The 26,286-nt window shown below is 44.3% G+C and overlaps 1 protein-coding gene across 3 annotated transcripts; it reads right to left on the reverse strand.

Annotated features, from left to right (window-relative positions):
• LOC139658922 (BTB/POZ domain-containing protein kctd15) lies at positions 1-26,286 on the reverse strand. Of its 3 annotated transcripts, none has more exons than XM_071537106.1 (5): positions 26,180-26,286; positions 22,913-23,088; positions 14,540-14,684; positions 9,089-9,394; positions 1-268 (listed from the first exon to the last, which is right to left on the reverse strand). In XM_071537106.1, exons 1-5 carry the CDS (start codon positions 26,186-26,188, stop codon positions 110-112), a joined length of 795 nt encoding a protein of 264 aa, XP_071393207.1. In that variant the 5' UTR covers positions 26,189-26,286; the 3' UTR covers positions 1-109. The 3 variants fall into 3 exon arrangements, with proteins under 3 accessions (XP_071393207.1, XP_071393206.1, XP_071393208.1); XM_071537105.1 differs by lacking the exon at positions 26,180-26,286 and adding an exon at positions 25,842-25,966; XM_071537107.1 differs by lacking the exon at positions 26,180-26,286 and having other exon boundaries at positions 22,913-23,118.

A 26,286-nucleotide genomic window follows, 5' to 3' on the forward strand; every position in this document is an offset into this window, starting at 1 on the left:
TTGCCCCATTCGGGCGTAGGCAGGACGGGATGGGTAAGGAGATGAGGGGGGGAGATGGGGGGGTGTTATGAGCCGCTCTCATGGACAGTCCCTCTCCCAGAGTGCTGCTCTAGTCCAGGGGCTCCTGTTTTATCCTGATGGGCGTGTTGATGGACAGACTCCGCCGGTCCTCGCGACACAGCACGTACTCGCTGAACTGGGAGGAGTCCACTCCGCCTCCGCAGGACGCCGCCACGCTGAAGCCCTTCTGGAAAAGACGCTCCAGAACCTGCGAGCAGAGGGAGGAGAGAGGGAGAGAGAGAGGCAAGAGAAGGAGGTTAACAATGCTGCATTGTCAGCAAGTAGAACTGGGAAGTTTTATCGATAGAAGATGCTGGTTCCAATGATACCTGTCTTTCTTTTTCTTACAATTTTGTTATTTTCTGCTTACAAATGAAATGTTTTTGCTTTTCCAAATATAATCGGACCACAATCACTTGGTTTCCTCAATAAAAATAACCATGAACTATAGGAAACTTTGTTATCTCACTAATAGAATCCAGCATTTTGAAGATTCAAATCTATCTCAGATAATGGATATGTATCACTTTTCGATACCCATCCCTGCTTATCAATTTTTAATGACCATCCGTCCATCCATCCTCCTTACATCAACCGCAGATCTCCATCAGTCACAACATGGAGCATGTGTCATTAACCTCCCCTCCCTCCAATCACACGTAGCGATGGAACCAAACCGCAGGGCACTCCGACATCATACCATCTCTGCAATATTCATGCCGCTCGCGCTGGATGGGCTACTGATCTGAGGGCATGAGCTCAAAGGGATGAGGAGAGTGGAGTGCGAGTTAGGTGTGTTAGGGAGCTGAGTGGAGCTCAGCATGGTGATTACTAGGGCTCCTAATTTGAGTAATGAGGCATGGGTGAGAGGAGAAGTGAGGTCTGCGAGCGGAGGAGAGAGCAACGTGTGGTGAATGAGGATAGAGCGAGTCGGGGGGCGATCGGCGTGAGGACGGAGCTGCAGGGAGAGAACGGGAGATGGGGCGGAGGGATGAACGCTAGCCTTCGAGTCTGGTCTGCTTTAATCACTCAGCACTGATGCGCACACGCTAGTCCGAATGCACAGACACACACGTGGACGCACGCACCCCGGCATTCGCTTAGTCTCCTCATCTGCCGTAATCCTTGTGGGGTATTTATTTGGAGGGGGTATATCTAAATCCCAGTGCGAGGAGTGCCGTGTATTTACTTATTCCCCCATCCTTTTAATGGAGTGTGCAGTGCATGGAAATGAAAGGTCTCGCCGAGGGCTAACCCCTTCTGCCAGATACTGAGCCAGAAAAGTTCACGCAAAATAGATCGGTTTCTTCTGCTGCCCATAGAGACACACACACACACACACAGACACACACATGCACACGCACACACACACGCACACACACACACGCACACTTACAGTAGAGAGTGACCTCTCTAATTACAGGAGCGCGGGCCCCATTGGAGGGCTAAAGTGGGGCGTTTAGGCCTCCAGGTCGAGGGGCTGCAGCCTCCCCTGTCTGGGGATTAGCATACCACGGAGGAGCAGATAAATCACACACACACATACACACACACACACACACGTGCTTGACACGTGTGCATGCAAGCCATGCGCGCTTACCCAGACAAACACGCACACACTCACACATGCACACGTGACGCACGCACTCGCCACATGCATGCATACAAGCGTACACACACATAAATACACACACAAATTTGTTGAACAGACCTGAAACTGCAACACCCCCACCTCCTGATTAAACTCAAATGTGGGGCAGCGCTTTGTTTGTAACCAGAAAGGACCACTTGGATAACTTACCCCCTCCCTTTTCTTCCTCTGGCCATACGACGACGACAAACTCTGTAATTTGCGAGAGAGAGAGAGGGGGCGGCAGACAGCTGATGGTGAGGATGGCTAATTAAGAGACCTGCCCAAGCATCAAACGCTCCCAAATCCACGACAGACGATGGAGGAGCCTAACGATTATGGAAATGATATTACATTCCCCTCTTTGATCATTGCATCACATTGCATTTTTCCCCATCATCTTCTTAACGCATGTGGGACTCTGTCATGTTCGGCAATGAATTTGGTCACAGAGGAGAATGGCCTGATCAATAAAGATAGTCTGAAAACACTTTTATCATTAATGCATGACAACACAAAAGACTTAAGGATATTATTATAGATAGTTGTAACTGATTCAAGGATACTGTAATGACTATAAGCGCTTGGAAGCCGTAAAAAAAACTTCACATCCAGTTTGACACACTGAATTAATGCCAGAGGGGCATAAACAATACATTGAATAATTAAGAAGTATCCAAGCAAAAGGTTTCAATGTCCACAGGACGATGTCCTAAAATGAATCCCGACTGACAACGGAAAGTAACGCTCCCTCTTGAAAAGCTAAAACATGTCCCGGTGACTCAGTTTGCTTCACATACTTGTGACCGCAGGGTTTCAAATCCCAGTTTATGCTATACTTCCACAGATTTGTCTGCTCACTTTCCCGCCTCACTTGAGTGAAACTATAACAAAATCCATTATACAGTGGGTCGCAGCCATGCAATCTGATTGGTTTGTAAAGTCTTGTTCCAACCATGCTGATAATTCCCATGAAGCCAAATTTTCTGTTAAATGGAATTACAGCTGGTTAGCAATCTCTCTTACTTTCTCCTGTTGAGTCTTTGAACACTACTCTGAAGAAAACTTTTCAGAGATTACACATGCACTGGTGACTGGCATAGCAACCACAATACCCAAAATAGCATTGTTTGTTGGGATTTCAGTTACTTTGGTAAAGCTGCGCCTCATACCTCGCCGCATCATCACAACTTCTAATCACAGTATTGAAAACCTTCTTGGAGTCGGGTATTATTGCTATCATGCTGGAGGGGGGTGGACTACCCTCAGCGCTTTCAAAACAGGAAATCAAAACATAAGAGTCCAGCAGATATGTTGACACTTTACCAGAAGTTTACTAGTTTTACGCTCAACTCTGGCAGCTCTTCTTCTCGTCTTTTCCTGCCTGTGTGATTGAAGCAGAAAGCTGAATGAAAGCTTTGCTTTCTCCTCACCCCCCTTCATCCCCAGTGAGCCTTATACATTTGTAACTAAACTATTCTCACTGTTGCAGGGTTGGCTGCAGAGGGATCTGCCCCCCCACCCCAACCCCACCCCGCCAACACATACACACACACACACGCACATCCACCGTTCAGCATATAACCATCTTGCAGAGCTGCCACTCAATCTGGGGTCGCCTGCTCATGGGGATGAGCAGGGGATACATCAACCTCGCTCCGCTAACCTCCCAGCATTGTATATTTTGAACGCGGCAAAGATGGCGAGGCAGGAATCAAAGTGGATGAGTCTCAGGGCTGGAAACCGGAGCACGATGTAATATTGATGGCCACCGGAGTGCACATACACTTGCATCGCCTCTCTGGAGGCACTGGAAGACACTTGCTCCTGTCTGAGTCTCCGGCACTCGTGGCACAGGGCTGAGGGTTGAGTGACAGGTATCACACACACACACACACACACACACACAGCAACCGTGATGGGCGCTGCACTTAGGGGGGCCGCTTTTGTTTAACTATGCATGGTCTTTAATATGTGACAAGGAGCACTAACTGCAGTCTCTGCCTCGTCTCCTCTGCTTATCACAAGCATCTGGCATAAAACAGCCACCGAAAAGCTCTTGTCAGATCACTCAACCAATTTGCTCCAACTCTTTCTAATTTTCTATGCCATCTGCCACCTTGTTTAGGAGTGACAAGCAACAAAAAAACATTCACACTGGAATATATTCTTACAGTATTTGAGGCAGATTATTGAGTAGCTGTGTACCATGGTACCAAGTATCATGAGTGTATACATTTTTAGTGTGGGTAGCCCTAGTGGGAATGGAACCACTAACCCCGGCAGTGTAATGCCTTGCTTTACACCCATTGAGCTACACAGGGAATGGAACTGCTAAGGTTTAGGTCAAACTATACGTTACACTAGACGACTACTACACTGGTCTTCAGTAAATGCTTTAAGTCCCGTTGGGAGGCTGTTCATACTAGGCGATGGGGCAAAGCTGGGGTGTCACACACATGAAGACGAGAGATCACACACTACCCGATTCTGTCATACAAAAACATTTTCCCATTCATCCAGACAGCTCAGTGCAATAATACAAAACAAGTATGGTTTCTTCCTTCATGGTACAGAAGTTACATTTATATTACAAATGTATTTTGATGTGACATTACAGGGATAACATTGATGAAGAATTTTGTATGACACTTATGTGGATTGATTCAGATGCATTGCCATTCTGTTTATTCCTTCAAATACAATTGAGTAAGAACTTACACACAACGTTCTCCATTCTTAACTTACTTAAGAATGGAGAACATGAAGTTGGGAACCTTCTGATGTAAAGTGTATGTGGAAGCTGTTATTGTTGAAAGCCACTTCTTGTCCTGTTCATTCTGTTTTTCTTCCCTTCCCTTGAGATAAACTCCCATTGGCTGTTGCCAGGCTCAGATTTCAGTCTTGGTGAGTTTTGGACCGCTTCACACTACAAGAGACCGACCGGACTCAGCCTAATGAAATCAATCACGTTTGAAAAAATGTTGTCAGGCTCCGACTGGTCTGGAGTCGTCAGGAAGCCAAAATCTCCAATCTTTAGCCTGTTTACACTACAGGATAATCTATGCGACCATCGTGCCCCCCTACTCCCAAACCTGTCACCCTGACAGTTGAGATGAATCGGTGTAACAATCATCTAGTGTGACCTAGCCTTGACCCTGGCAGTTAATGCCTTGCTCTACTCATTGAGCTACAAAGGACCATGAGTGAGGAGTTTGTGTGGTCTTTTCTGTTCTGATGAGCTGTGTTCTCTCTCTGCCCGCTCCAGGATTGATGGAGTGGCAGTGTGACATGTAAGAGAGTGTTGCGACGTGTTGCGTTCGCTGCCCAGGCAGCAGGGGGACAGGGGGCCCTTCTCTCCGAGTGCCTCTGCTGTCACATTGATGAAGGACGGATTGGGCCTGGCCTGATCTGAGTGCTCCATCATGCTGATGTATGGAGCAGCAGGCCCGGCTCCAGCTCTGGGAGGCACATGTGTACACCTCTGTGGCTCTTTGGCTAAATGTTTTCCCTCTGCTAAGTGCCTGTGCTGCTCTCTATTTCTCTCCACTGGCTCTACATCACAGTGCAGGTGGTTTGCATTATTCCCTAAATTCCTTTCATGACTTCATGGAGAATCACTCGCCAAGGTGGGGTTGTTTATTCTCACTGTCTCACATTTGAATTGGCAAGACTTAGGGTAGAAGGGGCCAAATTAATACAATACTGTGATACTTTCCTCCATGATATTCTATCAATACACCGATGTTGATAATGTTATTAGCACTTCAAGGCTGTGAATAGAAGATAACACAATGACATACTGGTAATTGATGTTTTTGAAATGGAAACAAAGATCCTGGAAATTGAATCCTTGAAATGCCTTGAATTTCATCTGATAATTGGGCAAGATTGTTTCACTCAAACGTTTAACCAATCGTACCATTTTGCTACCCTCAGGACCATTATTTTAGCCTTTAATAGCATTTAAGTAAAGAAAAACTAAATAATAAATTGCAAAACATTGCAGTCTCAAATCGCTATGCTTAGTGTACAGTAAGGCTTCAAGGAATGTCATATTATCTCATTGTGGCCTAAGTATCGGAAGGTCTAGCAATTCCCAGCCTTGGGCAAGACGGCTACCTTACACTACCCTGATAAAAGCATTCGAGACTAAAAGGCCCTCTCTGCGCTAGTGACGTGCATAAAGGGATAAATTGAAAATAGCCCCCATTTAAAGGTTGCCTCATAAGGTTCTCCCTCTTGTTAAGGCCCCATCGAAAAATCAGTCCAAACAAAAGCACCCTCTTCCAGACAGTACTGCATCTCTCCCATCTGTCCTGTTCCCTCCCTCTCTCTCACTCCTTCTCTCCTCGTTCTTCCTCTGTGGGCAGGGTGTGGTTGTGTGTGCGTTCCCCTGGGTTGGGGTCCAGGACTGAAATCAGATCACAGGCTCATTGTCTGGCGGGTAAGACGAGGATTATTTTCCTAACCTTCTCATACCTTCACGCAACAATGAGAGAGGACAGGATGAGTAAGTTGTTTAGAAAAATCTCCTCTTACACCAAAAAACACCTCCATCTGCTCCCTATGTCCTCATCTACATCGACCCAATGAGCCGGGCCCTGCACTGAGCATGCATATGTGCGTGTGCGTGTGTGTGTGTGTGTGCCTGTGAATGTGCGTGTGTGTGTGTGTGTATGAGTCTACAGAATTGCATGTTTAAGCATTTGCTGTCTATCTCAACAGAATTTGTGTGTGTGTGTGTCTTAAAGGGGCCAGCCTGAGAAAAAAACAAGAGAGCCTGCCGCCACAACCAACACCTCCTTATCCGAGAAAGGCCATATTGTCAGACAAAAGGCCTTCAGAGCCCTACTGTGTCCTTCTTTCATTAATGGGGGCATCGCTAACAGGAAGCCCTCCAGCTCCCCTTTCTCTAGGCACTGGGTCCTTCACGCACTGAATAGAGGATTTCAGTTCACCTCGCCTTCAGAGGAACAAGCCTTAATAAGAACCCGCAAAAAAAAAAAAAAAAACAGTCCTCCCAGACCATGTTAGTCTGATGCGCTCACAACCCATAACCAGTCTCGCTGGTAAACAGAGTGGGAAAATGTTGTGTTAGTTGATGCGGCCAATTAATTATATTGCAAGTCATTTAAAAATCTATAAAAGAAGTATAAACCGGTTTAGGCTGTTTGAGAAATTGTAAGTATGGTATTAAAAAATGCAATACGTGTATTTCAATCGCCTTGAGCGGTGTTATATTGGAGTCTTTTTAAAAAAGGAGCTGTGTCTTAAAAAGGAGTAAAGCGTAAATTATGCATATCATTTCCCCCCCCTTTCCATTCCTCTTTTTCATTTTTTCGCAAGAAAACATGGCCGCAGTCCACACATGCTTTGTCCCGCTCGCTCAGCTCTCCTCCCTGGAGGTGGTCTCTCACATTGGCAGGAGGGAGGTGGAGGTGTCAGAGCAAGCTAGCCTGCCTGGGAGAAGCTCGCTCTGGGTGTTGGAGGGGGGGAAAGGCTCCTCTACGTGTTGGCCTGCGCATGGCTATGGGCACTGAAGTGTGTTACAGCGAGCCTGTGGTGTGAGGCTGTTATGTTCCCCCCATCCTCCCTTTCATAGACCTCTTTGGGTAAAACAACTGTAAGACTGTAAGACTATTTTTTTTTTATTTTTTTTTTAAGGCGTTTCTGCTTTACTAGACAGTTTGACCAGGTCTGTTTTAAAAAAGGAGATTCTTAATCTCAACGGGATTGCCTGGTTGAAATTGGTATAACCTGGTATAAAACAAATGTATTGGAGAGGATAGCAATGCCATACGCAGTGCTATATGTACAGTGACAAGTTGTACAGTGACCAAGCACACAGGTCAGACTCAAACCCACAACAACACGAGTGTGTGGCACATGCAACAGCAACCAGAACACTGTGAAAGACAATCTTCAGACAGAATGAGAAAATACTGACACTCTGTACACCTGTCAGACTTGCCATTACCTCTGGAAATCTCTTGACAAAGTCACTGCAGCTACACCAGAGCAGCTATTATCTGTGCTAACTTCTAATACTGACAAAGCACTATCATCTCCACTGTGGCAACATGCAGAATGACTACAGAGCCACAAATCATGCTGACTGAATTTATAGCAAAGTTTCAAGGTGGAATCCGTGGTCTGCGGCTAACTTCACAGCGGATAAAGCCAAACAATGCAGGTAGCCTAAAGGTTACAGAAGTTGGCTTGTGACCAGAAAGTCACCAGTTCAAATCCCCAGACTGGCTTGGAATATCTGGGCTGGGAAAGGGAATAAGTGACACTCTCTCTCAACAGCTCCCATCAATGTGCCTTTCAGCAAGGCATCTGAAACTCAATAGTTACAGTGGAGTTGATTGGCCATCAAGACTGTGGTTGAACTGGGCAACTCCCAGGTGTGAAAGTGTGTATGAATGTGCTGAAGGGAGGTGGTGAAAAATAGTGTGCTGCTCAGCAAAATCCTTCCCTGGTGAATAAAGGTAAAAAAAACAAAACTCCACTGTGGCAACATGTAGGGTGTCTACAAGGCCACAAATCATGTTGACTGACTCATAGCAAAGTTTCAAAGTGGAATCTGTGTCCTATGGCTAACCTCACAGATGGGATTGATGCCATACAACACCTACAATACCAAAAATAAAGAGCTGCAAAACCACAGTACGGAGACAAATGCATAATGGTTTCATTCAAAAATCATACTGAAAAATCCAATAATAATTCTTAGGTAACACTATAATGCCACACAAGTACATTGTGTGACATTATAAGTGTATCATAACTGTTTGTGCAATATTCTTGCATCATAATCACATCTGAAAATTACATGCATTGTATAATGTGTTTTGACATGCATTGCAATACTTACTGAACCTGTTCGGCATATTCTTTAAGTTATAGCTGCACAAAGAAGTATTCAACCCTAGTTTTTACACATTGTGTGTATTCATTAGAGACATGTTCCAGCCACACCACGCTGATAACTTCCACAACGCACAGCAAGCCATGCTTTATTGGTAGCTATGCTAACTCTTGTGTTAACCAGGGAGCTTGTTAGTGATCTTTCTTTCTTTCTGTATTCTCATCTATGTAGGCTACTTTGAAGGAAAACCATAGCACCCTTTAGGATATTCTGTACTACGATCATGGTTCTCTCGGTGCTCCCAAAGGTTGACTGCAGCAACGTTGGATCCATAATAACAATAAAGGACGTCATCTCAGGCATTATTGCTATATTACATTAGGCATATAATGATTATAACACAATCATAATGCTCCCATAACATGATTATGATGCCTTATCATACCTTGTCAGCAACGCCTCAAGCAAAGTGTTACCAGCTCTTCATTACTGCAACAGACAGGAAGGGTTTTCTAGTGTCTTACCTGGACGGAGTTGAGCCTGCAGTAGCCGTTGAGGGGGAAGCGGATGACGTGCGTTGGGTCCTGGTTCCAGCCGGCGTTGACCGAGTTGCACATGACGTCTCCGGTCTCGGGGAAGATCTCTTCGATGAGGACCTTCTCCCCGCTGAGGGCGATCCTCTCGCCCAGGTCGGGTGTGACGCGCACCACCAGGCAGTCGCAGGGCTGGGCCATCCTTCGTTGCTCACGCTCCTGCTTCCAGCGCTCCAGCTCCTTGATCATGGGCGTCAGCTGGTAATAACGCGCCTCCTCGTACAGCAGGTGGAAGTCCTGTACAGGCAGGCGAACATGGGGATCAGAGCAGTGAGTTTGCATGTATGTTAACATGTGTCAGTATTATACCGTGAATCTTTGTACGTTGTCCGTATGTCTCGCCAAGGTCACCACGACAAATTCCTACAGAGGCCTACACATTTATTGCACAAGACTATTGAAGTGATCCCGATTCTGATTCAAACATAAAGATGAGAGTATACTGAGAGCAGAGAGTATACTGGTTGCCAGGCTCAAGTCCCCACAACAGCCAATGTCGAAGTGTCCTTGAGCAAGACACTGAACCCCTAATTACTCCAGGAGAGCTGTTCCTGGTTGCGTCTGCACTCTGACCCTTCAAGTGAAATACGAATGTGAGTAATATGGTGGACATGCTCTAAAGTTCCTAAAATATCACTGAATATTTATAAGAAAACATTCATATGTATGTCAGATACCACTAGTGGTCTTTGTCTTTACAATCCAATATAAGCAACTACTAATTACTAAGGAGTACAAAGGTATGGCACCATATCTTTGACCCTTGCACTACTTACTATTGGTTGCTTGTAATGTCAGTTATCTAGGAATTGAAGCTTAGAGTAAGTCAGTCTGGATAAGAGCATCAGCTAAATGCCCAAAATGTAAATGTAAAATGTGTCGACCTTTGTTTGTGCTTGTGAACATACGAATGTCAATACCAAGACTGAGAACTGCCCACTGTCTCACATGTAACCATGTCATACATCTTATGGAAAGAAGAACAATAAACAAAGATCTGTGACGGCCTCTCATCAGTAGGACCACAGTCTCATTAAGTTAAGCCTAGCCAGTGCTGCAGTTCTCCTCCACAGTAGCTGTTGGCAGAGCTGTGCTAGCCTTTAGCATGTTTTAGTGAGCTGACTCCAGCGAGGCCGTCAGTAGGGCTCCAGTGAAGTGGGATGGTGCATTCCTGTGTGCAGACAGTCTGCAGCAGATTGCCTGCCTCTCCCTCCTGGGCAGGGCTTGCTGGGGGCCATTTGCCCCTGCGCTCTTGCCTCTAATTTCCCACAAGACCAGATGGCACCATCATTCAACACTACCGTAGAAAATACTGGGGAGGAGGTTTGCTATTGGAGGCAGACGGGAGGTGAGGAAAAGATATGTGGAAGTGAACATGAGGACAATCATCAGCCAAGGAGGATTTTAATGTATTCCTTACATGGAGGCAATTTTATGTTAATGCGGCTTGTGGCCCGATGTTGAGCTCCTATTAGAACAAGATTTAATTAGGTAAAATGTCACTTAAATGCTGCAAATCTTTCTGCAAAACAATTAGTAATTAATAAATCTGTGTTCAGATTAGTGTTTCGCAGTGACAAAGAATGGCAGCTTAATTCATTTTTAGTTTGTGCGCTCTCACTGCCATTCGTAGTTTATTCTTAAATGACGTTCGTGTTCCTTAGCTCTTGGCTACAGTTTGTTTTACTGTATGCTATGGTAGGGCGGAATACGGTTATCAGTTTGATAATTCAATTTCCCTTGATGCACTTCCTCTACAAAACCAAAGGGTACCTTTCGCATGACACTGATGTGTTGCTATACCCACAGTGCTTATCAGACCATTACAAAAGGCTGTGTGATCATGCCTTTGATAACATATATAATGGGTAAAGAGAGAAGTTGCTCAGCTCGGTGCAGTGGTAAGCCTAAATACACGAGTAAAGTGAGATAATGTGCCGCGGAGACAGAGTCTGTTTCAGATAGACTGCATCATCACTGGCTGTGGGTGTTGGGTGCTGCGGCCGCCAGGGAGCCCTGATCTAAAAAGAGTTTTTTCCTTTCCCTTCTCCGGACCACTGCTGGGTACAGAGACGGGGCATGGCAGCAAACAGTATATTCATTAACCCTGCTACTTCTGTCAGACTCTTTCGCCATGAAAAGCCCCTCACTGGTTTAACCCTTCATGTGAACTAAGCCTTCATCTGGGGAGCGTGAACGGCACCCAAATCCAACCCCATCTGGACGGAGTGGTGACGCAACACATCTTAAGCTGATGGTCTAATATTTAAGATTACAGAATGTGAAAGGGGGAGTGGGTCCTTTTTTCTCTTTTCTCTCTCTCTCTCTCTCTCTCTCTCGCTCTCTCTCTCCTGGCCTTCTCGCTGCAGCTGACAAAACTCATACCGAGACGCTCCCCTTCAGGCGGCTCTCTGTATCAAAGTGTAGCTCCTCATCCTTCACAGGTCTGAAGCCATGGATGGATATGTTTTTAACAGGGGTCTGTCTGCGAGGCACTTTAGTCATCCTGAGCAGCAGCAGAAAACAACAGAGTAATCCTAAGCGCCGAGGTGAGGATGAGAGGGAGACAGGCCCAACAGCTCCGTCCTGGCCGCTGCTGCCGCCGCTGCTACCGCTGCCAGCTCTACGAGACAATTCATCCCCCAATCCTGTGTCCAGACAGCCCGTTTGAGCTTCAAAATAATGATCCGACCTGATCGCCCACTGGCAAGGCAACATCTCAGGGAAGGACAGAGGGAGGGAGAGACAGAGAGGGAGGCAGAAACAGAGAGAGAAGAAGAGAGAGAGATAGAGACAGACAGGAAGACTGATAAAGACTGATAAAGACCTGTGTTTTGGAGCGAAAACAGTAAACTAAACCAGCACAAGTAGGGGTTCACAGGTTGTTGATTCAACAAACCACTGAAGAAAAATCCAGCCGACTCTCATTTGGTATGCAGTCCAAAAATACAATAGAGGATTTCTGCCAGAAAGAACCATTAGCTCTTTCCCATTATTTTTAGTATGGTGGATACCTGAAGAAACAAAGCCCCATTGATTTAAAGCACAACGCAACGAATAAAACCAACACAGAAACCACTAACTCTTAACGGTTCACAACCATGCCCCAAATTTGACTGAGCATTGCTTACACACTTGTGATTAATTGTAGTTTGAATAATGAGACGAGGGAGGATATTAATAGTGAATATTTTGTTCCACTGATGTAGGCTGAAAAATTTCTTTTCCTATTCTGCTCAGACTTTCACATTGATTTAGCAAAACACACAGCGCCGTGGCTGCCAGCAGCAGAACAGACCCGGCCCTCGGGCGACGGCAAGCCTGATTGTGTTCAGATAAGGACATGCTCAATTCCGCCTCGCACTATTTGCATTTTTTTTTCCGACTTCACGCAAATTGAAAGGTATGCAGATCAACAGAGGCTTATGCGAGGGGAACGTAATGAGTTGAAACAATGCATTCTGCTCAACCCTGGTGCCTGATTGGACTGTCGAGACTTCACAGAAAGGAGGGGGGGGGGGGGGGGCGTTGAATGAGAAGGACTCCCAGAAAAAAACTAATCGGTACTGACTCAGGCCATCATTTGCCAAAAAATGCAGGGCTTTCATGTCATGTTCTGTTGTTTGAGGTCTGGCTCGCGTTCAGACTAACTGCTAAAGCCCTGAGAGTTTGCCCCCGGCTCTGAGCAGCTTGGCCTCGCCTCGTTCCCTTGTAGAGAATGATGAACACGCCCCAGCCCACAGGAAAGGTCATGCAAGTTAAGGTAGAATAGAAGTGAAACAGTAGAATACACCCAGGAAATAATATCTCTGCATAAGAACCTTGAACAGGAAAGACTTTCAGGCAGAATATATAATAATTGTGACAGAGCTACACACGGCCATATGGATACTTGGTGCGGCTAACCTGCTAGTGATGCTATCAGTCTCTTTTAATGGCTGCTACCATTAAGAAAATATTCATTCTTACCATTTTGCAGTCTACTGACTGTGGACAGACAGATACTGTATATTCAAGTCCACACAGCTAATGTCATGACATGTTATCAAAATTACAAAACACGCTTACATTCGCTTCACTGGCAATCTAAACATACATGGTTTGAATGGGAATCTACAAGTGTGTGTTCCCCCCGCCAGCCTGTTATTCATTGCTTTTTCATGCTTCTCTTCAAGTATCCAAAGCATAATTTGATCCCACGCCTGACACCGTTTGTTGTGTTGCCATGGACATGTGGTATTGGGTCATTTAACATAATACCATAATGGATCTAATATATGTGCATTCACTTGCAGTGGAGTTCTTTCATGCACGCTCTGAAACAGGAGCCAGGTGTGTGCAGCCACAATGGTCTAATGTGAGCCAAAGCAGGTTCAATGGCCCAGACAGAGCAAAGTATGTGTGTGTGTGTGTGTGTGTGTGTGGGTATATGCACAGACATACAGTATATGTGTACATGGATAGAAAACATGTGTGTGTATGTATGTGTATTAAACCTGATTAGCAGACGCGCGGTACACATCACCTGCACACCTCTCAGTGAGACTAAATACCACACTACTGTCTGCACTGTATCCTGTCAACTGTGCTAACATGCCACAGCTCTCCCAGCTAGACCCCGACTGTCAGTGAGACTCTGTGGTTTTCTGTCTGCGTGGGAGCCAGTCATCAGAGCGCAGGGGAGAGCAAAGGGGCGCGCAGGCTATTTCACCTGGGCTCACCTCTATAGAAACCACTCTCAGTGAAAAACAACAGCTCTGGGCTTTGGCACACATCGCCGGGCCATGCTCCAGTTAGCCGGGGCTTTTCACCTCTCCGCCGTGCCGCGCTCCGCATCAAACTGATTCTCTCCCATATTTCTCTCCCCTCCAAAACATCCTGATTACTGCTTATGCTTATGCGACAGGTGATTGATGTGCCGAACGGGAGGAAGGCGAGTCTAAATTAGGCATTGTGAAAGCAGCACTGGTGGCTCTGTTGTGGTGTTGGGAGCATTTCCTGGCATGACTGAAGAACACTCAACCCCCTGAGAGAGCCAGGTAAACATCAATACAAAATACAAACCTATTTCAATGGTGACGTATTTACATTTTACAATACAGGAACTTAGCTGATACTCCAGAGTGACAGAGTAAATAGGCTTTCCTAGATCGCCAGTATTGCAAGTAACCGACAGCAAGAAGTGGAAGGATCAAACCCACAGCAGATAGTATATATAACAAATATTAGAAAAGGGATTTTACACAATACTATTGAGCCTTGCATCTCTTGGCAGAGGGCTTTCCATACTCTAGCATTTTGATTATTTTCTTCAAACTGTGCAAGCTGAAAAAAAACAACACAAAGACACACAATGCAGTATGTTATGGTGCGGACATATACCTTGAAGTCATCTGGAAGGAGCAGTTTGCTGGTCCTGAGGAAACTGAGAATGTAGCGGAATATCTCGCCGTCCCGATCTATGAAGTAGTGCTGCTTCAAGCTGTCCAACACGATGGGCTCGGTGCCATTGAACAGACGACTGATTCTGAAAATTGAAATACACACACACACACGCATGCACGCACGCACGCAGACACACACACACACACACACACAGGCAGGCCCGCGCACAAATGCAGGCAAACATGTACACACCGCCACATGCACACACACAGACACACACACACACACACATAATGGAATGAGCCGGCTGCCTTCAAATGCATGAAACAATTACCCTCCATTTATTTTTCAATTTTATTAGCACTAAGCTTGAAATGCATTAGCATCCCAGGTTGAAACAAGGGGCTTAAGGCACAGTTCCTCCATTCCAGACCTGTTTGAAGTGTCCCTTCTGCAGAGAGATTACAACAACACACACACTCGCTGCTTGTACTTACAGAAATTAATGGCATGAGTTCAGCTTTACAGCTCTATTATTCCATCTGTCAGAGGGGCGAAAATGAAACAGAAGTATGAAACCGTGGACGGCGACATAAGAATGCTAAGAGGACATCTGGACAAAGATATTTTACTTGTACAGTGTGAGTGTGTTATGAATGTGGAAATCTGTACAAGGGTAATCCACTGCTGCAACCTACTGTGTGCAACGCTGCTTGAACGCACATATTCAATACTGAGCCTCTATATTGATATGACATACTGACACATACTGCATACATGTGTATGTATACTCTACTGTCTATTGAGTTGCACTATCCCATTGCACTGTGGAGGAAATCCTATTGTCCCTGTGCCATGTGTGTCAGTGCTGTCAGACTTACTTTTGTCTGTATAGAGACATGAGTTCACGAACAGAATTCTTCTTATTATTATATATGGTAGTGTTCTATAAATTAATCAGTCATTTGAATGCTGAATATGTGGAGTGATATGCAAAGTCTCCTGTCTATAACATGTTTTGTACAGTATGTAAAGCCCTGTTGTCCTTGTAGCATGTCAGTTGTCCCATGCCACCGAGACAAAACCCTGTAGGTTTATTGTACTTGGTGATTGAAGTGATTCTGATACAATGTGGCGAGTGTCTTATAAACATGGCTGAAAATATGGCCATCCATAATCTTCATCTCTGATACATGTTGTGGAGAGATGTGACCACCTTAGTGGAAATGTCACCCCAGAAATAAATATGGTGGCCTTTTGAAATGTGCACTTGGTGTCAATGATCCATTTCAGAAAAAAAAGGAATGAAATGTAGTCACAGACTATGTTTACATTGTGTGGGGAAAAGCCCATTCACTTTTTGCTCTCCTAGTGTGTTTCGATATGTCATGCTGAATTACATGCACATTAACTGTCCAAGACATTCTATTGCATCATATTAACCCATGGTTTTATTTGCTTCATTTTTGGAGGCAAAGCAGAGACTAAAGAATAACTTGAAATTAAAATAACAATTAGGACACCAAAAAACAAATTTCTCCAAATGTACAGTAATTAGTTTTCCAATTAGAATTTAAAAAACAGTAATTACATGAAGCTTTTTAAGCTTCTACCAACTATTGATGAGACTCTGGCATAATAAGGCACCTGTTGCTGCCTCGTGTCCCATGGTTAACCCCTTCCAATCGTGTGCCGCAAGATTAAGGAGTTAGTTGAAGTTGGCTACAGGGGCTCATCAAGGCAAAGAGTGGAAATTGCTGTTATCTTTAAGCTTTCATCACACCATGTTGGCACCGTGCCTCGAGATACACTTGGACAGATATTCATTTCTCCCATCGCTGGTGTGGTTTTCCTGCCTCTCACCCGCAGGTCCCTCTCTCACTGGTCAAAAAATCTCATCTAGACTCCCGCACTGTATCTATTTGAATTGTTCATTTCCGAAATACTAAATATCCATTTTGAAAAATGAAATCAATTTCTGAAATTCATAATTCAGTATCGCTAAAATATGGAGGATGCCGTTTGTAAAAATGTTGCCATTATGTTAACCAAGGACTTAACTTAAAAGTACTAAATATGGTTCTGTAAAGTGCCGTCATTTGTTTTCTTTGTGTGTCACCAATCATTTTATAACAGTAGGTGTCACTCTCTTTTCCCCCCAGATGGTTGACATCTCATTTTGGAACGAAACTTCACTCTATTTGCGTGTATCTCCCTCAGCAGAGAAACCAAGAATGCCTGTGCTGTATAAATATGTCATACTAATGATTTACGCAACAAATCTGTTGAACGTAACCTCCTTAACGGTTTCACTGCACATTTCCATCCTCTTTCTCAGAAACAGCTCTTGGCAGGGCACAGCGTTACTGTTATTATCATCATTCCGATGTAATCAGCCCTTTAATCACGGTAACAGCTTCTAGGTCGGCTGACAAAAGTTGTATGACAAAGAAAATCGCAGACCCAATGCGCTCGATCTCACACACACACACACACACACACACACACACACACACACACACACACACCGCCTCAGCACTGGCATTGTCAAACTCTATTACAAGACATAGGAAGGGAGCTGCAATGGGAATGTCAATGAACAAACAGCAGGGCTGGCTTCAGTCTCATTCTGAGACTAATTTAACTGAATTTTCATTACAATCCTGTGCTTTGTAGAGGCGCGTGAGCTCGTATTTAATGGATGTATCAGGTATCTTCTGACCCTGATGTGTCGGCTTAGCGTACTAAACCGATCACGTCATATTTGTCCTGTTTCTTCTCTTTGAGTTGACTGTATAAAGAAGCAGAGCAAAGATGATTCTCCCTCCCTCTCTCCCTTCCTGCCATCCTTTCTCTCTCTCTCTCTCTCTCTCTCTCTCGCTGTCTCTTTCTTTCTCTCTCTCTCTCTCTCTGTCTCCATCCTTCTCCTTCTCCCTTACTCCCTTTCTCTCTGGAAATCGATGCAAAATGCTTTATAAAAAACCAATACTCATCTCCCTGTTTTGCCTGAGGTGTTCCTTTCTCATATGGTCTTGCAATTCTTCCAGCTAGAATTTCACCATACCCCTCCAGGCTAACTCTGTTTTTCATCTCCACTTTTTTAAAAAGCAATTAAAATGCTGCCTGTTTTTCTTTTTCTTTCTCTCTCTTCTACCACCCCCCTCTTCTCTCTCTCTCTCTGTCTCTCCCTCTCTCTCCCTTGGTCTCTTCTGTTTTTTTTTTCCCTTTCGGTAAAATCACTGATTGGGGGGCCCTCAGCTCCAAAGAAATGGACCCCCAGACCTTATTCTGCTTTTTTAACAGGTAGAGAGATAGGACACCAGAAAGAGAGAAAGGGGGGGGGGCACAGAGAGACAGTGAGTAAGACATGGAGACAGACAGGGAGAAACAGAGAGAGAAAGAAAGAGAGAAAGGGGAGGAAAGGCAAAGGCGAGAGACAGAGAGAGAGAAACTGAGATGAAAACAGACAGAAAGGAGGAAGGCAGAGAGTAAGCAAGATCAAGAGGCAGAGAGAGAGAGAGGGAGAGCTGCATAGAGAGATGTAGAGAGTATGACGGCGATAGAGAGGGAGAAAGAATCAGAGAGGAGGGAAGGCAGAGAGAGATCGAGAGTGGGAGAGAGAGAGAGAAAAAGCTACTCTGTACAAAGAAGAGACGGAGAGTGAGAGCTATAGAGGGAGAGAAAGAGAGCTAGAGACAGAGAAGGGAAGGCAGAGAGAGAGAGAGAGAGAGAGAGGGAGGGAGGTAGTGGGTGTAGGAGGTTGTCAAGGACAGGAACAGCTCAGATCTCCCACCCCGGCGGTGCCAAGTGGGGGCAGGCAGCGGGGCAAGTAGGTGGGCAATATCTGGCAGACCCACACATGTCAGACTCATCCTCGCTCCGCCGCAGCTAGCCGGCCAGCGGCTCAGCGCTGGCAGAGTCGTGGCTGGAGGTGTGGGAGGACCCGGTGCAGGTATCGCTGCTTCTTACTGAGGGAAGACAGCCTGCTCTCTGGAAGCTGTAGCTCTAACGCTCTGGCGCTCAGTGAACGCAGCACATCCAGCAGCGCGCCGTGAAACGAAACAAACACACCCAGACCCGACGTCAAGGGCCGCACACGAAGCACTTCGGAGGGGTGGGAATATGAAGGATAGTCCCTGTCCTCGGTTCTGATTGGCTGAGTCCTGCCGAGCCGTTGGAAAATACCCAATAAACTGGAGGTGCTCAGAACGGGGTCCCAGGGGTCCTTGAGAAGATTCCCCATTAAAAACAAAGGGATCCCCATTAAAAACAAGGAATAGTTTAATGTCACTATAGCTTAATTCACTAGAAATTATGCCATTTAGAGAAAGGATAAGAATAACCGTTCTAGTTATGGGTTTCGCTCTCACCATTATTATCTCCCCAGTTACAGTTCTACAATTCAAAGCTAAATCATCAGCAACAAAAATCTTCCCACATGAGTCCCTGGGACTAAATCTTAGCATATGGGCCAAATGTTTGTCTATTTGGGCATGAAAATGTTTGAGAAAGTCAATAAGTGCACACCTGTGACCGCATAACTGTTCATTAAAATATTAACACGCCAACAAAAAATCTCTACATAACTTAAAAAAACGATAAAACTAGTTTCTCTACTATATTGGAACTATATAGCCTAACTATTTTCTCTACTATATTGGAACCATATAACTAGATTCTCTATTTGGAACTATATATTCTGTATTTTACTGGTGCAAGAATAACATTAAATTATGACTATTATTTAATGATAATTGTTTAAAACTAAAAGACTCATTAAACATTTGAATTCTTTTTGTATCACAAAAGTGCGTTACTGCCATATTATTAAAGCAATAAGCCACTCCAGGCCGTGTTAAAGACTGATTTTAGAACAGCTGGGAGACCCAAGAACAAAATGAAATGAAAACTAAAGGGGAGCTGGTATATGCAGCATTTCGTGAAACTTGCACACACAGTAAATGATGTCGCCGTGTTTGCGATGCTTATTATAGTGAATTAAGCCTACAGTAGGTAATACTGATACTGAGTAATGAGCGTGAAGCGAATGCAGATCTATCATCTCTGGACGCACCAGACACGTCCTCAAAGAGAAAAATGTCCAGAGGTCCTTTCAAAATAGTTTCCTTGTCTCTGGAACATTTCCCCTAATTTCCTCAGCTTCTGTTCAAGTGACTACTGAGACTGTCCTCTTTGAGAGCTACACAGAGTGCGCATCAATGTTTCATGACCCCTGTCCCTTAATATGGCCCGCACAGAAGAAGATGAATAACCACACATTAGTTACTAGACTAAGTTTCTCTTCGCACGCTGCATTATTTAGGGCCCAATCTATTAAAAGTAATCATCAACTTAAAATTCTTTAACCTTCTTCTTTTAGTTGTCAAGTTTTCCGTTTTGCCAGGCTGCCCTGCTCGACCGGACGTGGCCTAAGCGCCGCATACGCTCTGGCTATTCCAGTGTAATTGTTTTGCTTTCTGCTGTCAGCCATTATCCTAATTCACACAAAAGGGCTCCTCCTTCCACTGGCTCCAGTGGAAAGTGTAGCCCCGAGGCCAACTGTACACTGAGGAGGCTGGGAGAGAGAGAGAGAGAGAGAGAGAGGGAGAGGGAGTGCAGGCTATGTGTGTGTGTGTGTGTGAGGGAGAGCGAGAAAGACATAGAGAGAGACAGAGAGACAGAGAGAGAGAGAGAGAGAGAGAGAGAGAGAGAGAGAGAGCAAAGGACAGAGTGTGAAAGAGAGAGAGAAAGGGAAAGAAAGGGAATGAAAAGGAAAGAGAAAAAGCTACAGAGAGAGAGAGAGAGAGAGAGAGGGAGAGTGAGAGAGAAAGAGAGAGAGAGAGAGAGAGCTCCAACCAACATTCACATTGGTATCCGGTCTTTACTCTCACTGTAAAAACACTGTTTGGGAGCTCTGACACGACTCCATGCTCCATTTGCGTGGTTCCCTGCCTGCATGTGTCGCCCTATGAATAACTTCTTTGTAAAGTGTAACGTCAATGTGAGGCTGTGGAAAAGATCCAAAAAAAAACAAATGAAAAAAAAACAAACCCTAACAATACGCAAATACGCACGCAATGACAATCGAATGGAAAACACAAGTCCTAGATTTGAACAACTTTCTGCGATGTGTTTTAACACGTCTTGAAGCAAATGGATATCGGCAAACAGGTTTGATTGGCTCCAACAGCTTCAGTCACATCCGGATCCATAGCCGGATAGCCTTAACACAGTAGAAACAGCCTTAACACAGTAGAAACACTTCCTATAAAGCAGTTGTCTCCTGTTGAAGCCCTGACCACTGGATAAACCCACTGAAACACAGAGGCAGATCAATGTGATTGTACAAAAAAAAAAAAAATAATAATAAATGAAAATTGCCTCAATAACAAAAACAGTAATAAACCATTACCCGGGATGAGCTTATTTTTCGCATGACAAGTTCTAGTCAGAACTAAAGAAAACAGAGACAGTTGTCAGGGATTTCCTGTCAGCGGACTTTATGAATATCAAGAGTTTATTACCAAGGGATTATGTGGATTGTTTCCTGTAGCCAATTTGGCATCTTTTCTAACAACCTGGTATATGTTTACCTTGGCTCACATGGGATGCTGCCAGCTGACGCCAAATCTGAGACTGTAGTGTAATGAATGACACATTATAGGCGGGAGCAGGGGGGCCTAGAGCACCCCAAATTTTTGAGGGGGCAAAAATTCAGACAAACATGTCCACAATGCAAATCAATAGTGAACATAGATATTATAGCATAGTTACTGCCAGCTTGGCACTCGCTGCATTTTCAAATACAGCTATCTGTGTCTGTGCCAACTTATTTGTGGAAGGAGCTAAAAACGTGAATAAAGTGGGAGGGTGGATTACCAAGGTGTGATCTCTTACACAATCTGAATCATCATGACTAAATCTTACAAATGAAAGGCAACACAATACATCCCTGTTGATTTTATGTCTGAGAGATGTTAGATATGAAATCTGAGAGGGCACACGCCCCCTCTGCTCCTGTCTACACAAAGCCTCATGAATGACAAGCTGCTCTTAGCTGTGCAACATATGAGGGGTTTTATTCCTAAATGAGATATACCCTAAATAATAATGATAATAATGATAATAATAATAACATCCTCTCTCACAAAATGATTGCTGCCATGAAAGTAAAACAAATGATTGGTTACTATGAAAGATGTGAGTCCTCCTATAAAATACTTGTTTTTGTAGATTTGAATTATCTGTATTTTTGAAATGTCAACAAAGAATTTCAGGAGGCAATTTTTTTTCTTCCCTCAAAAAAGATATATAGCACCTTGGAATGAATCCCCTCATTTGAACACACAGATAATGACTAATTAAAAGATTTAATTATGGTCAGTGGTTGTCCTCAAATAGCCAAGTCAATCAATCTGTAGAATGCTAATAAGCTCGAGTTTGATTAGATTTAGTCCCAATGAAGCTGTCACACAAAAACTTTGATGATGGGATGGGGGCGCCTACGTCAGTTTTTCCTCATAGGATTCCTCACATCCCTGATCTAGTGAAAAAGAAAAAAAAAAGGCTGTGAAAGGGTGTGTAGTGCATGCAGAATTTTTGAAGGGGGCACAAACATGTCCACACTACAAACCACCAGATAAGACACATGCCTCAAATAACGTGGAAGAGGCTTGCCACCCTGGCAGTAGCTGAATTTTCAAATACAACTATCTTGTGAAAAAAGATTAAAAAAAAAACAAAAAAACATGAGCAGTGTCATAGATCAAGGTATAATCTAAGACACAAATAGAATCATCATGACTAAATATGAGAAAAAAAGCAACAAAAATGTTTATTTTGTAGCTGAGAGATGCTAGAAATGATGAAGGGAAGGGAAGCGTTCTCCCTCTGTTTGAATGGATATGAAACTAGTGGCTTTTGAGGGCAACTGTCTTCTTCATTAGTGCAGGAAAAGTTGCAGTGTGGTCGCCCTAACATGAACATGCCAGTCAGCTAATTGATTTGTCACAACACACATCCAACTAAACTGAATTCCAAAGACAGACACTAGTCAAATAATGTAACAACTAAATTAAACTATTTGTCTGACAGCTATTTAACCATTAGCATATTAAACTGTAAACCAATTTAAAATCATTCAAAAATTGATGAGAGAAATTTTGTGATAATTTGTATCCAATGAATTAATGATCATTTGTTTTACATTTTAAACAAAAAAGATGACACGCAAATCCAGGCTCTCTTTTGAAAATATCAAATCAAAATCCCCTCCATAATGATTCTCAATGATTTTAAAATGAAATAAAGCGTTTGGACACATATATGTTGAGTAAACTCCATCATGCGTAAAAGGCGGGGACGGCTTACCTTGAGTCTGGGTACTTGGTGAGGGTCGCCAGGCTGCTGGTGTACATGTGTCCCCCGACATCAATGTGGACCGGGGCGTTCGCCTTGGTCAGCTGAGCCGGCAGAGGAATCCCTTGGGCGGCCAGAGGAGAGACCGGGGACCGGGTCAGAGACAGCCGAGACATGCTTCTTCCCTCCTGAAAGCAAGTGTATAGAAAAGCCATGGAAGTCAATTAAAAAAAAAGTGATCCTACACAGGGGAGCAGATAGTATCCTTTCTGAATCGTATCAGATCACTTCCATGTCTGTCTGGTCGCATATTTAGCCTAGGAATTATTGCCACCGCTCTAATTAAGTATGTTTGCATCTTTTCATGCAGCACCGGAGGCGAGGATAGGAGGATGCTTATTAGAGAACCGGGGTGAGAGAGAGATAGAGAGAGATAGAGAGACAGAAACAGAGAGAGAGGGAGGGAGGGAGGAATGCTAGGTGTCAGCCTCCAGGGGAATAAAACAAACTGCTGCTGCAATATTCTAATTAAAGGTCGCCTTATGTGTTAGACGTGATGCGCCCAGACACACCAAGCACCAATCTGAGCGCAAGGAAAATACGAAGGGGTGAGGGGTGTGTGTGTGTGTGTGTGTGTGTGTGTGTGTGTGGGGGGGGGGTCCTGTAACTTTTGTTCTTAGCACATGCACACACACGCCAAAAGATGATCGCTCCTCATGCACAATAACAAGACTACTATATGTTCTGGATGTTATCCATTAAGCTATGACACATAGGCAATAACTTTATTTATAGCCAGATCCAGCGAACCGGCATAATAATCCGGAGCAGAGGAACATAAATCAAAGAGAACCAACTGGGAGCTCATCAACCATCTGCCCGGATTAGCAGGTCAAACTATGAAATACTCACGATATGTTGTGACTCAATACCAGACGCCTCCTGTTTTAAATATCAACTGAAGGAAAATAGCCTAATAACAATAATAATAATAATAATAATAAAAACATCACAGCACGCGCCATAGCAGTTGCTGGACTAGGGGGGTGCAGCGGTTTATGTTTGACGGATGATTTGGGATACTGGAGTTTATTGGGACCATGCTGCTCGTCTCGGGCACTCCGGGGTCAGAGTGTGATTAGCGGATATAATGTAGGGTGAACTGGTGCACTTGGAAATTTGAGAAATCATTTTAAATTCACTTAGATGACATCACCACTTGATTCCGCCAACTTCCCTGCGAAGAGTAGCCCTTTATCTCAAGGCCACTGGTGCGTAATTTGCTGGCCAACAGGCATAGTGGAGGTAAACCCTAATCTCAGTTTACCCACACTGTTAGTACGACCTGAATCTTTCTAATGTAAATTCATAGTATAAATCAGAGTCAATAGCATCAAATTGAGTATTTTATGTGAAGACAGGGGCGTTTAAGGGAAAGAAAATAAATGAATGCCTTTCTGTAACTGTACTTGATTTCTGTTTGGTGGTTTGCCTCGTGATCGCCGACTGGAGGTCACAGTTTACCCACTATATCACCTGCAGGCCTCGGCTGGAAATTAATACAGGCCTTTACCGAGACAATATGTAGCACAGAACTTTAGAATCTGGCAGAAGTGGAACTGCGCAGGGCATCTAGAGTGCAACTGGGGGTTAAAATAGGCAGAAAAAAACACAACAATCCAGTCTGCCTGCAGGATTGGCGGATCGTCTTAATTATGACTTTGAAATAATTTCATTCCGGTGAAGAACAGAAGCGCATATCGTGCTGAGGTGTTGTGGAGATTGGTAAACAGAGGGCCGTTGTCAGGGTCCAGTTCACATCAGCCCTTTGGCTCCGAGCGAGCTGCCCTTGGGCGCAAAGTGAGGCTGCAATGTTTTCCAGGGTGTTGCCCGCCTCACAGCAGTATCATGTTCGTTTAATACGCACACAGGATGACGGGATTACATTTCAAATCCCAGGCAAAGAAAAACTTGGAAAGACTTAAGAAGTTTGGGGCAACACCGCTATCCCATCCCTAGTATCTCATCTCTCTCTCTCTCTCTCTCTCTCTCTCTCTCTCTCTCTCTCTCTCTCTCTCTCTCCCTCTCTCTCTCTCTCTCCAACTAATCAATCAATCAATCAATCAATCAACCGATCAATCAATCAAATCAATCATTGCACACGCGGACACACACTATGAAACGGAAAAAAAAATAGAAATCCCCCCTCTCTCTCTCCCAATCAATCCATCAATCAGTCAATAAATTAGAAACTCTCTCTCTCTCTCTCTCTCTCTCTCTCTCTCTCTCTCACACACACACACACACACACACACACACAGAGAGAGAGAGAGAGAGAGAGAGAGAGAGAGAGAGAGAGGCGAAACGGGGTAAATATGATAAATTCCTCCACAAAATAGCAGCAGCGGTAATGGCATCAACTTTCTCATCAAAACTGGCTGCGTTAGTGTTTCCCACCACTAACCAAATTCAAGCGTGGTAGCCTATTTCACACTCAATTGCTTTATGACATCCACAAGATAATCCTAATAGCCTACAATTAAAATGGTCATAAAACGGCCACAGGATCGGTAGGATAGGAAAGAGCACAGCAACATAATATTTTTTCCAACATCACACTCCACATGAACAGAACAAGCCTGTGCTCAGGAATAGCCTAATTCTACCAAATACTCAATATGGCGTCTTATTCCTGCTGTACAATAAAAGCATTATGCCGGCACGTTTAATTCATAACCTAACTGATAAAGCCGACACGTGTAACATGTCCAATCTGTACGGGAAGATGGGAAACCACATCGGATCGAGCAGTATAATCCTGTTGTAGTACTTCAGTCCCAGCTTAGTGACTGACTACTTTCCGAAAACTAGACTCGTATAGACTAGCCTTTATCGTGCGTAAAAATATCATTGCATTCCGTAATATTAATTGTCACCCTACCGTTTCAAACATTGTAGGGAGTCCGGGGGAAATCCGTGCCGGCGGTCAGTCCCAGCTCTTGTCTGCGTCCCCTCAAAATTTAAAATATTTTCTCCAAATGCCCCCGAGTTTGGCACAACTACAACACCATCCAGCTCCGGCACGAACCTACCGCTGTATGGAAAAGCCAACTCTTTGCACTGTATCCCACACCAAACTGCTTTTTAAAAAACACCAGGTTGTGGCTGGGATGGATTGGTTGCAAAGGGTCTCTGTGGCTTTAAAGGCTCTATTGCAAGGCTGGCTCGACTTGTCCTCACCAAGCTCTTTGTACCAAAGCGCACAGGAAGCGTCCTTACCTTGAACATAGATGAGATGATCTCCTTCCCCTTCTCTGCTCTTATTTGGATACGCGTAAAAAATGTGCGCTCTTGTTGAAATCCTGCTTCGTATTTCAGCTTCTTGT

Source organism: Centroberyx affinis, unplaced genomic scaffold (assembly GCF_046629955.1).
Source record: "Centroberyx affinis isolate AG114_WGS23_722 - 3 ecotype Tasmania unplaced genomic scaffold, CSIRO-AGI_Caff_v1 ptg002982l_1, whole genome shotgun sequence".
NCBI classification, from domain to species: domain Eukaryota; kingdom Metazoa; phylum Chordata; class Actinopteri; order Beryciformes; family Berycidae; genus Centroberyx; species Centroberyx affinis.

What these genes read in the sequence shown, in the direction of transcription:
- LOC139658922 (XM_071537107.1), bottom strand. Translation starts at nt 23,115, where the DNA reads ATGGCTTTTCTATACACTTGCTTTCAGGAGGGAAGAAGCATGTCTCGG. An exon ending in TCCTTCCAGATGACTTCAAG is followed by an intron (nt 9,395 to 14,539) that starts GTATATGTCCGC and finishes CTGCCTGTACAG; the next exon opens with GACTTCCACCTGCTGTACGA. An exon ending in GCAGGCTCAACTCCGTCCAG is followed by an intron (nt 269 to 9,088) that starts GTAAGACACTAG and finishes CTCTGCTCGCAG; the next exon opens with GTTCTGGAGCGTCTTTTCCA.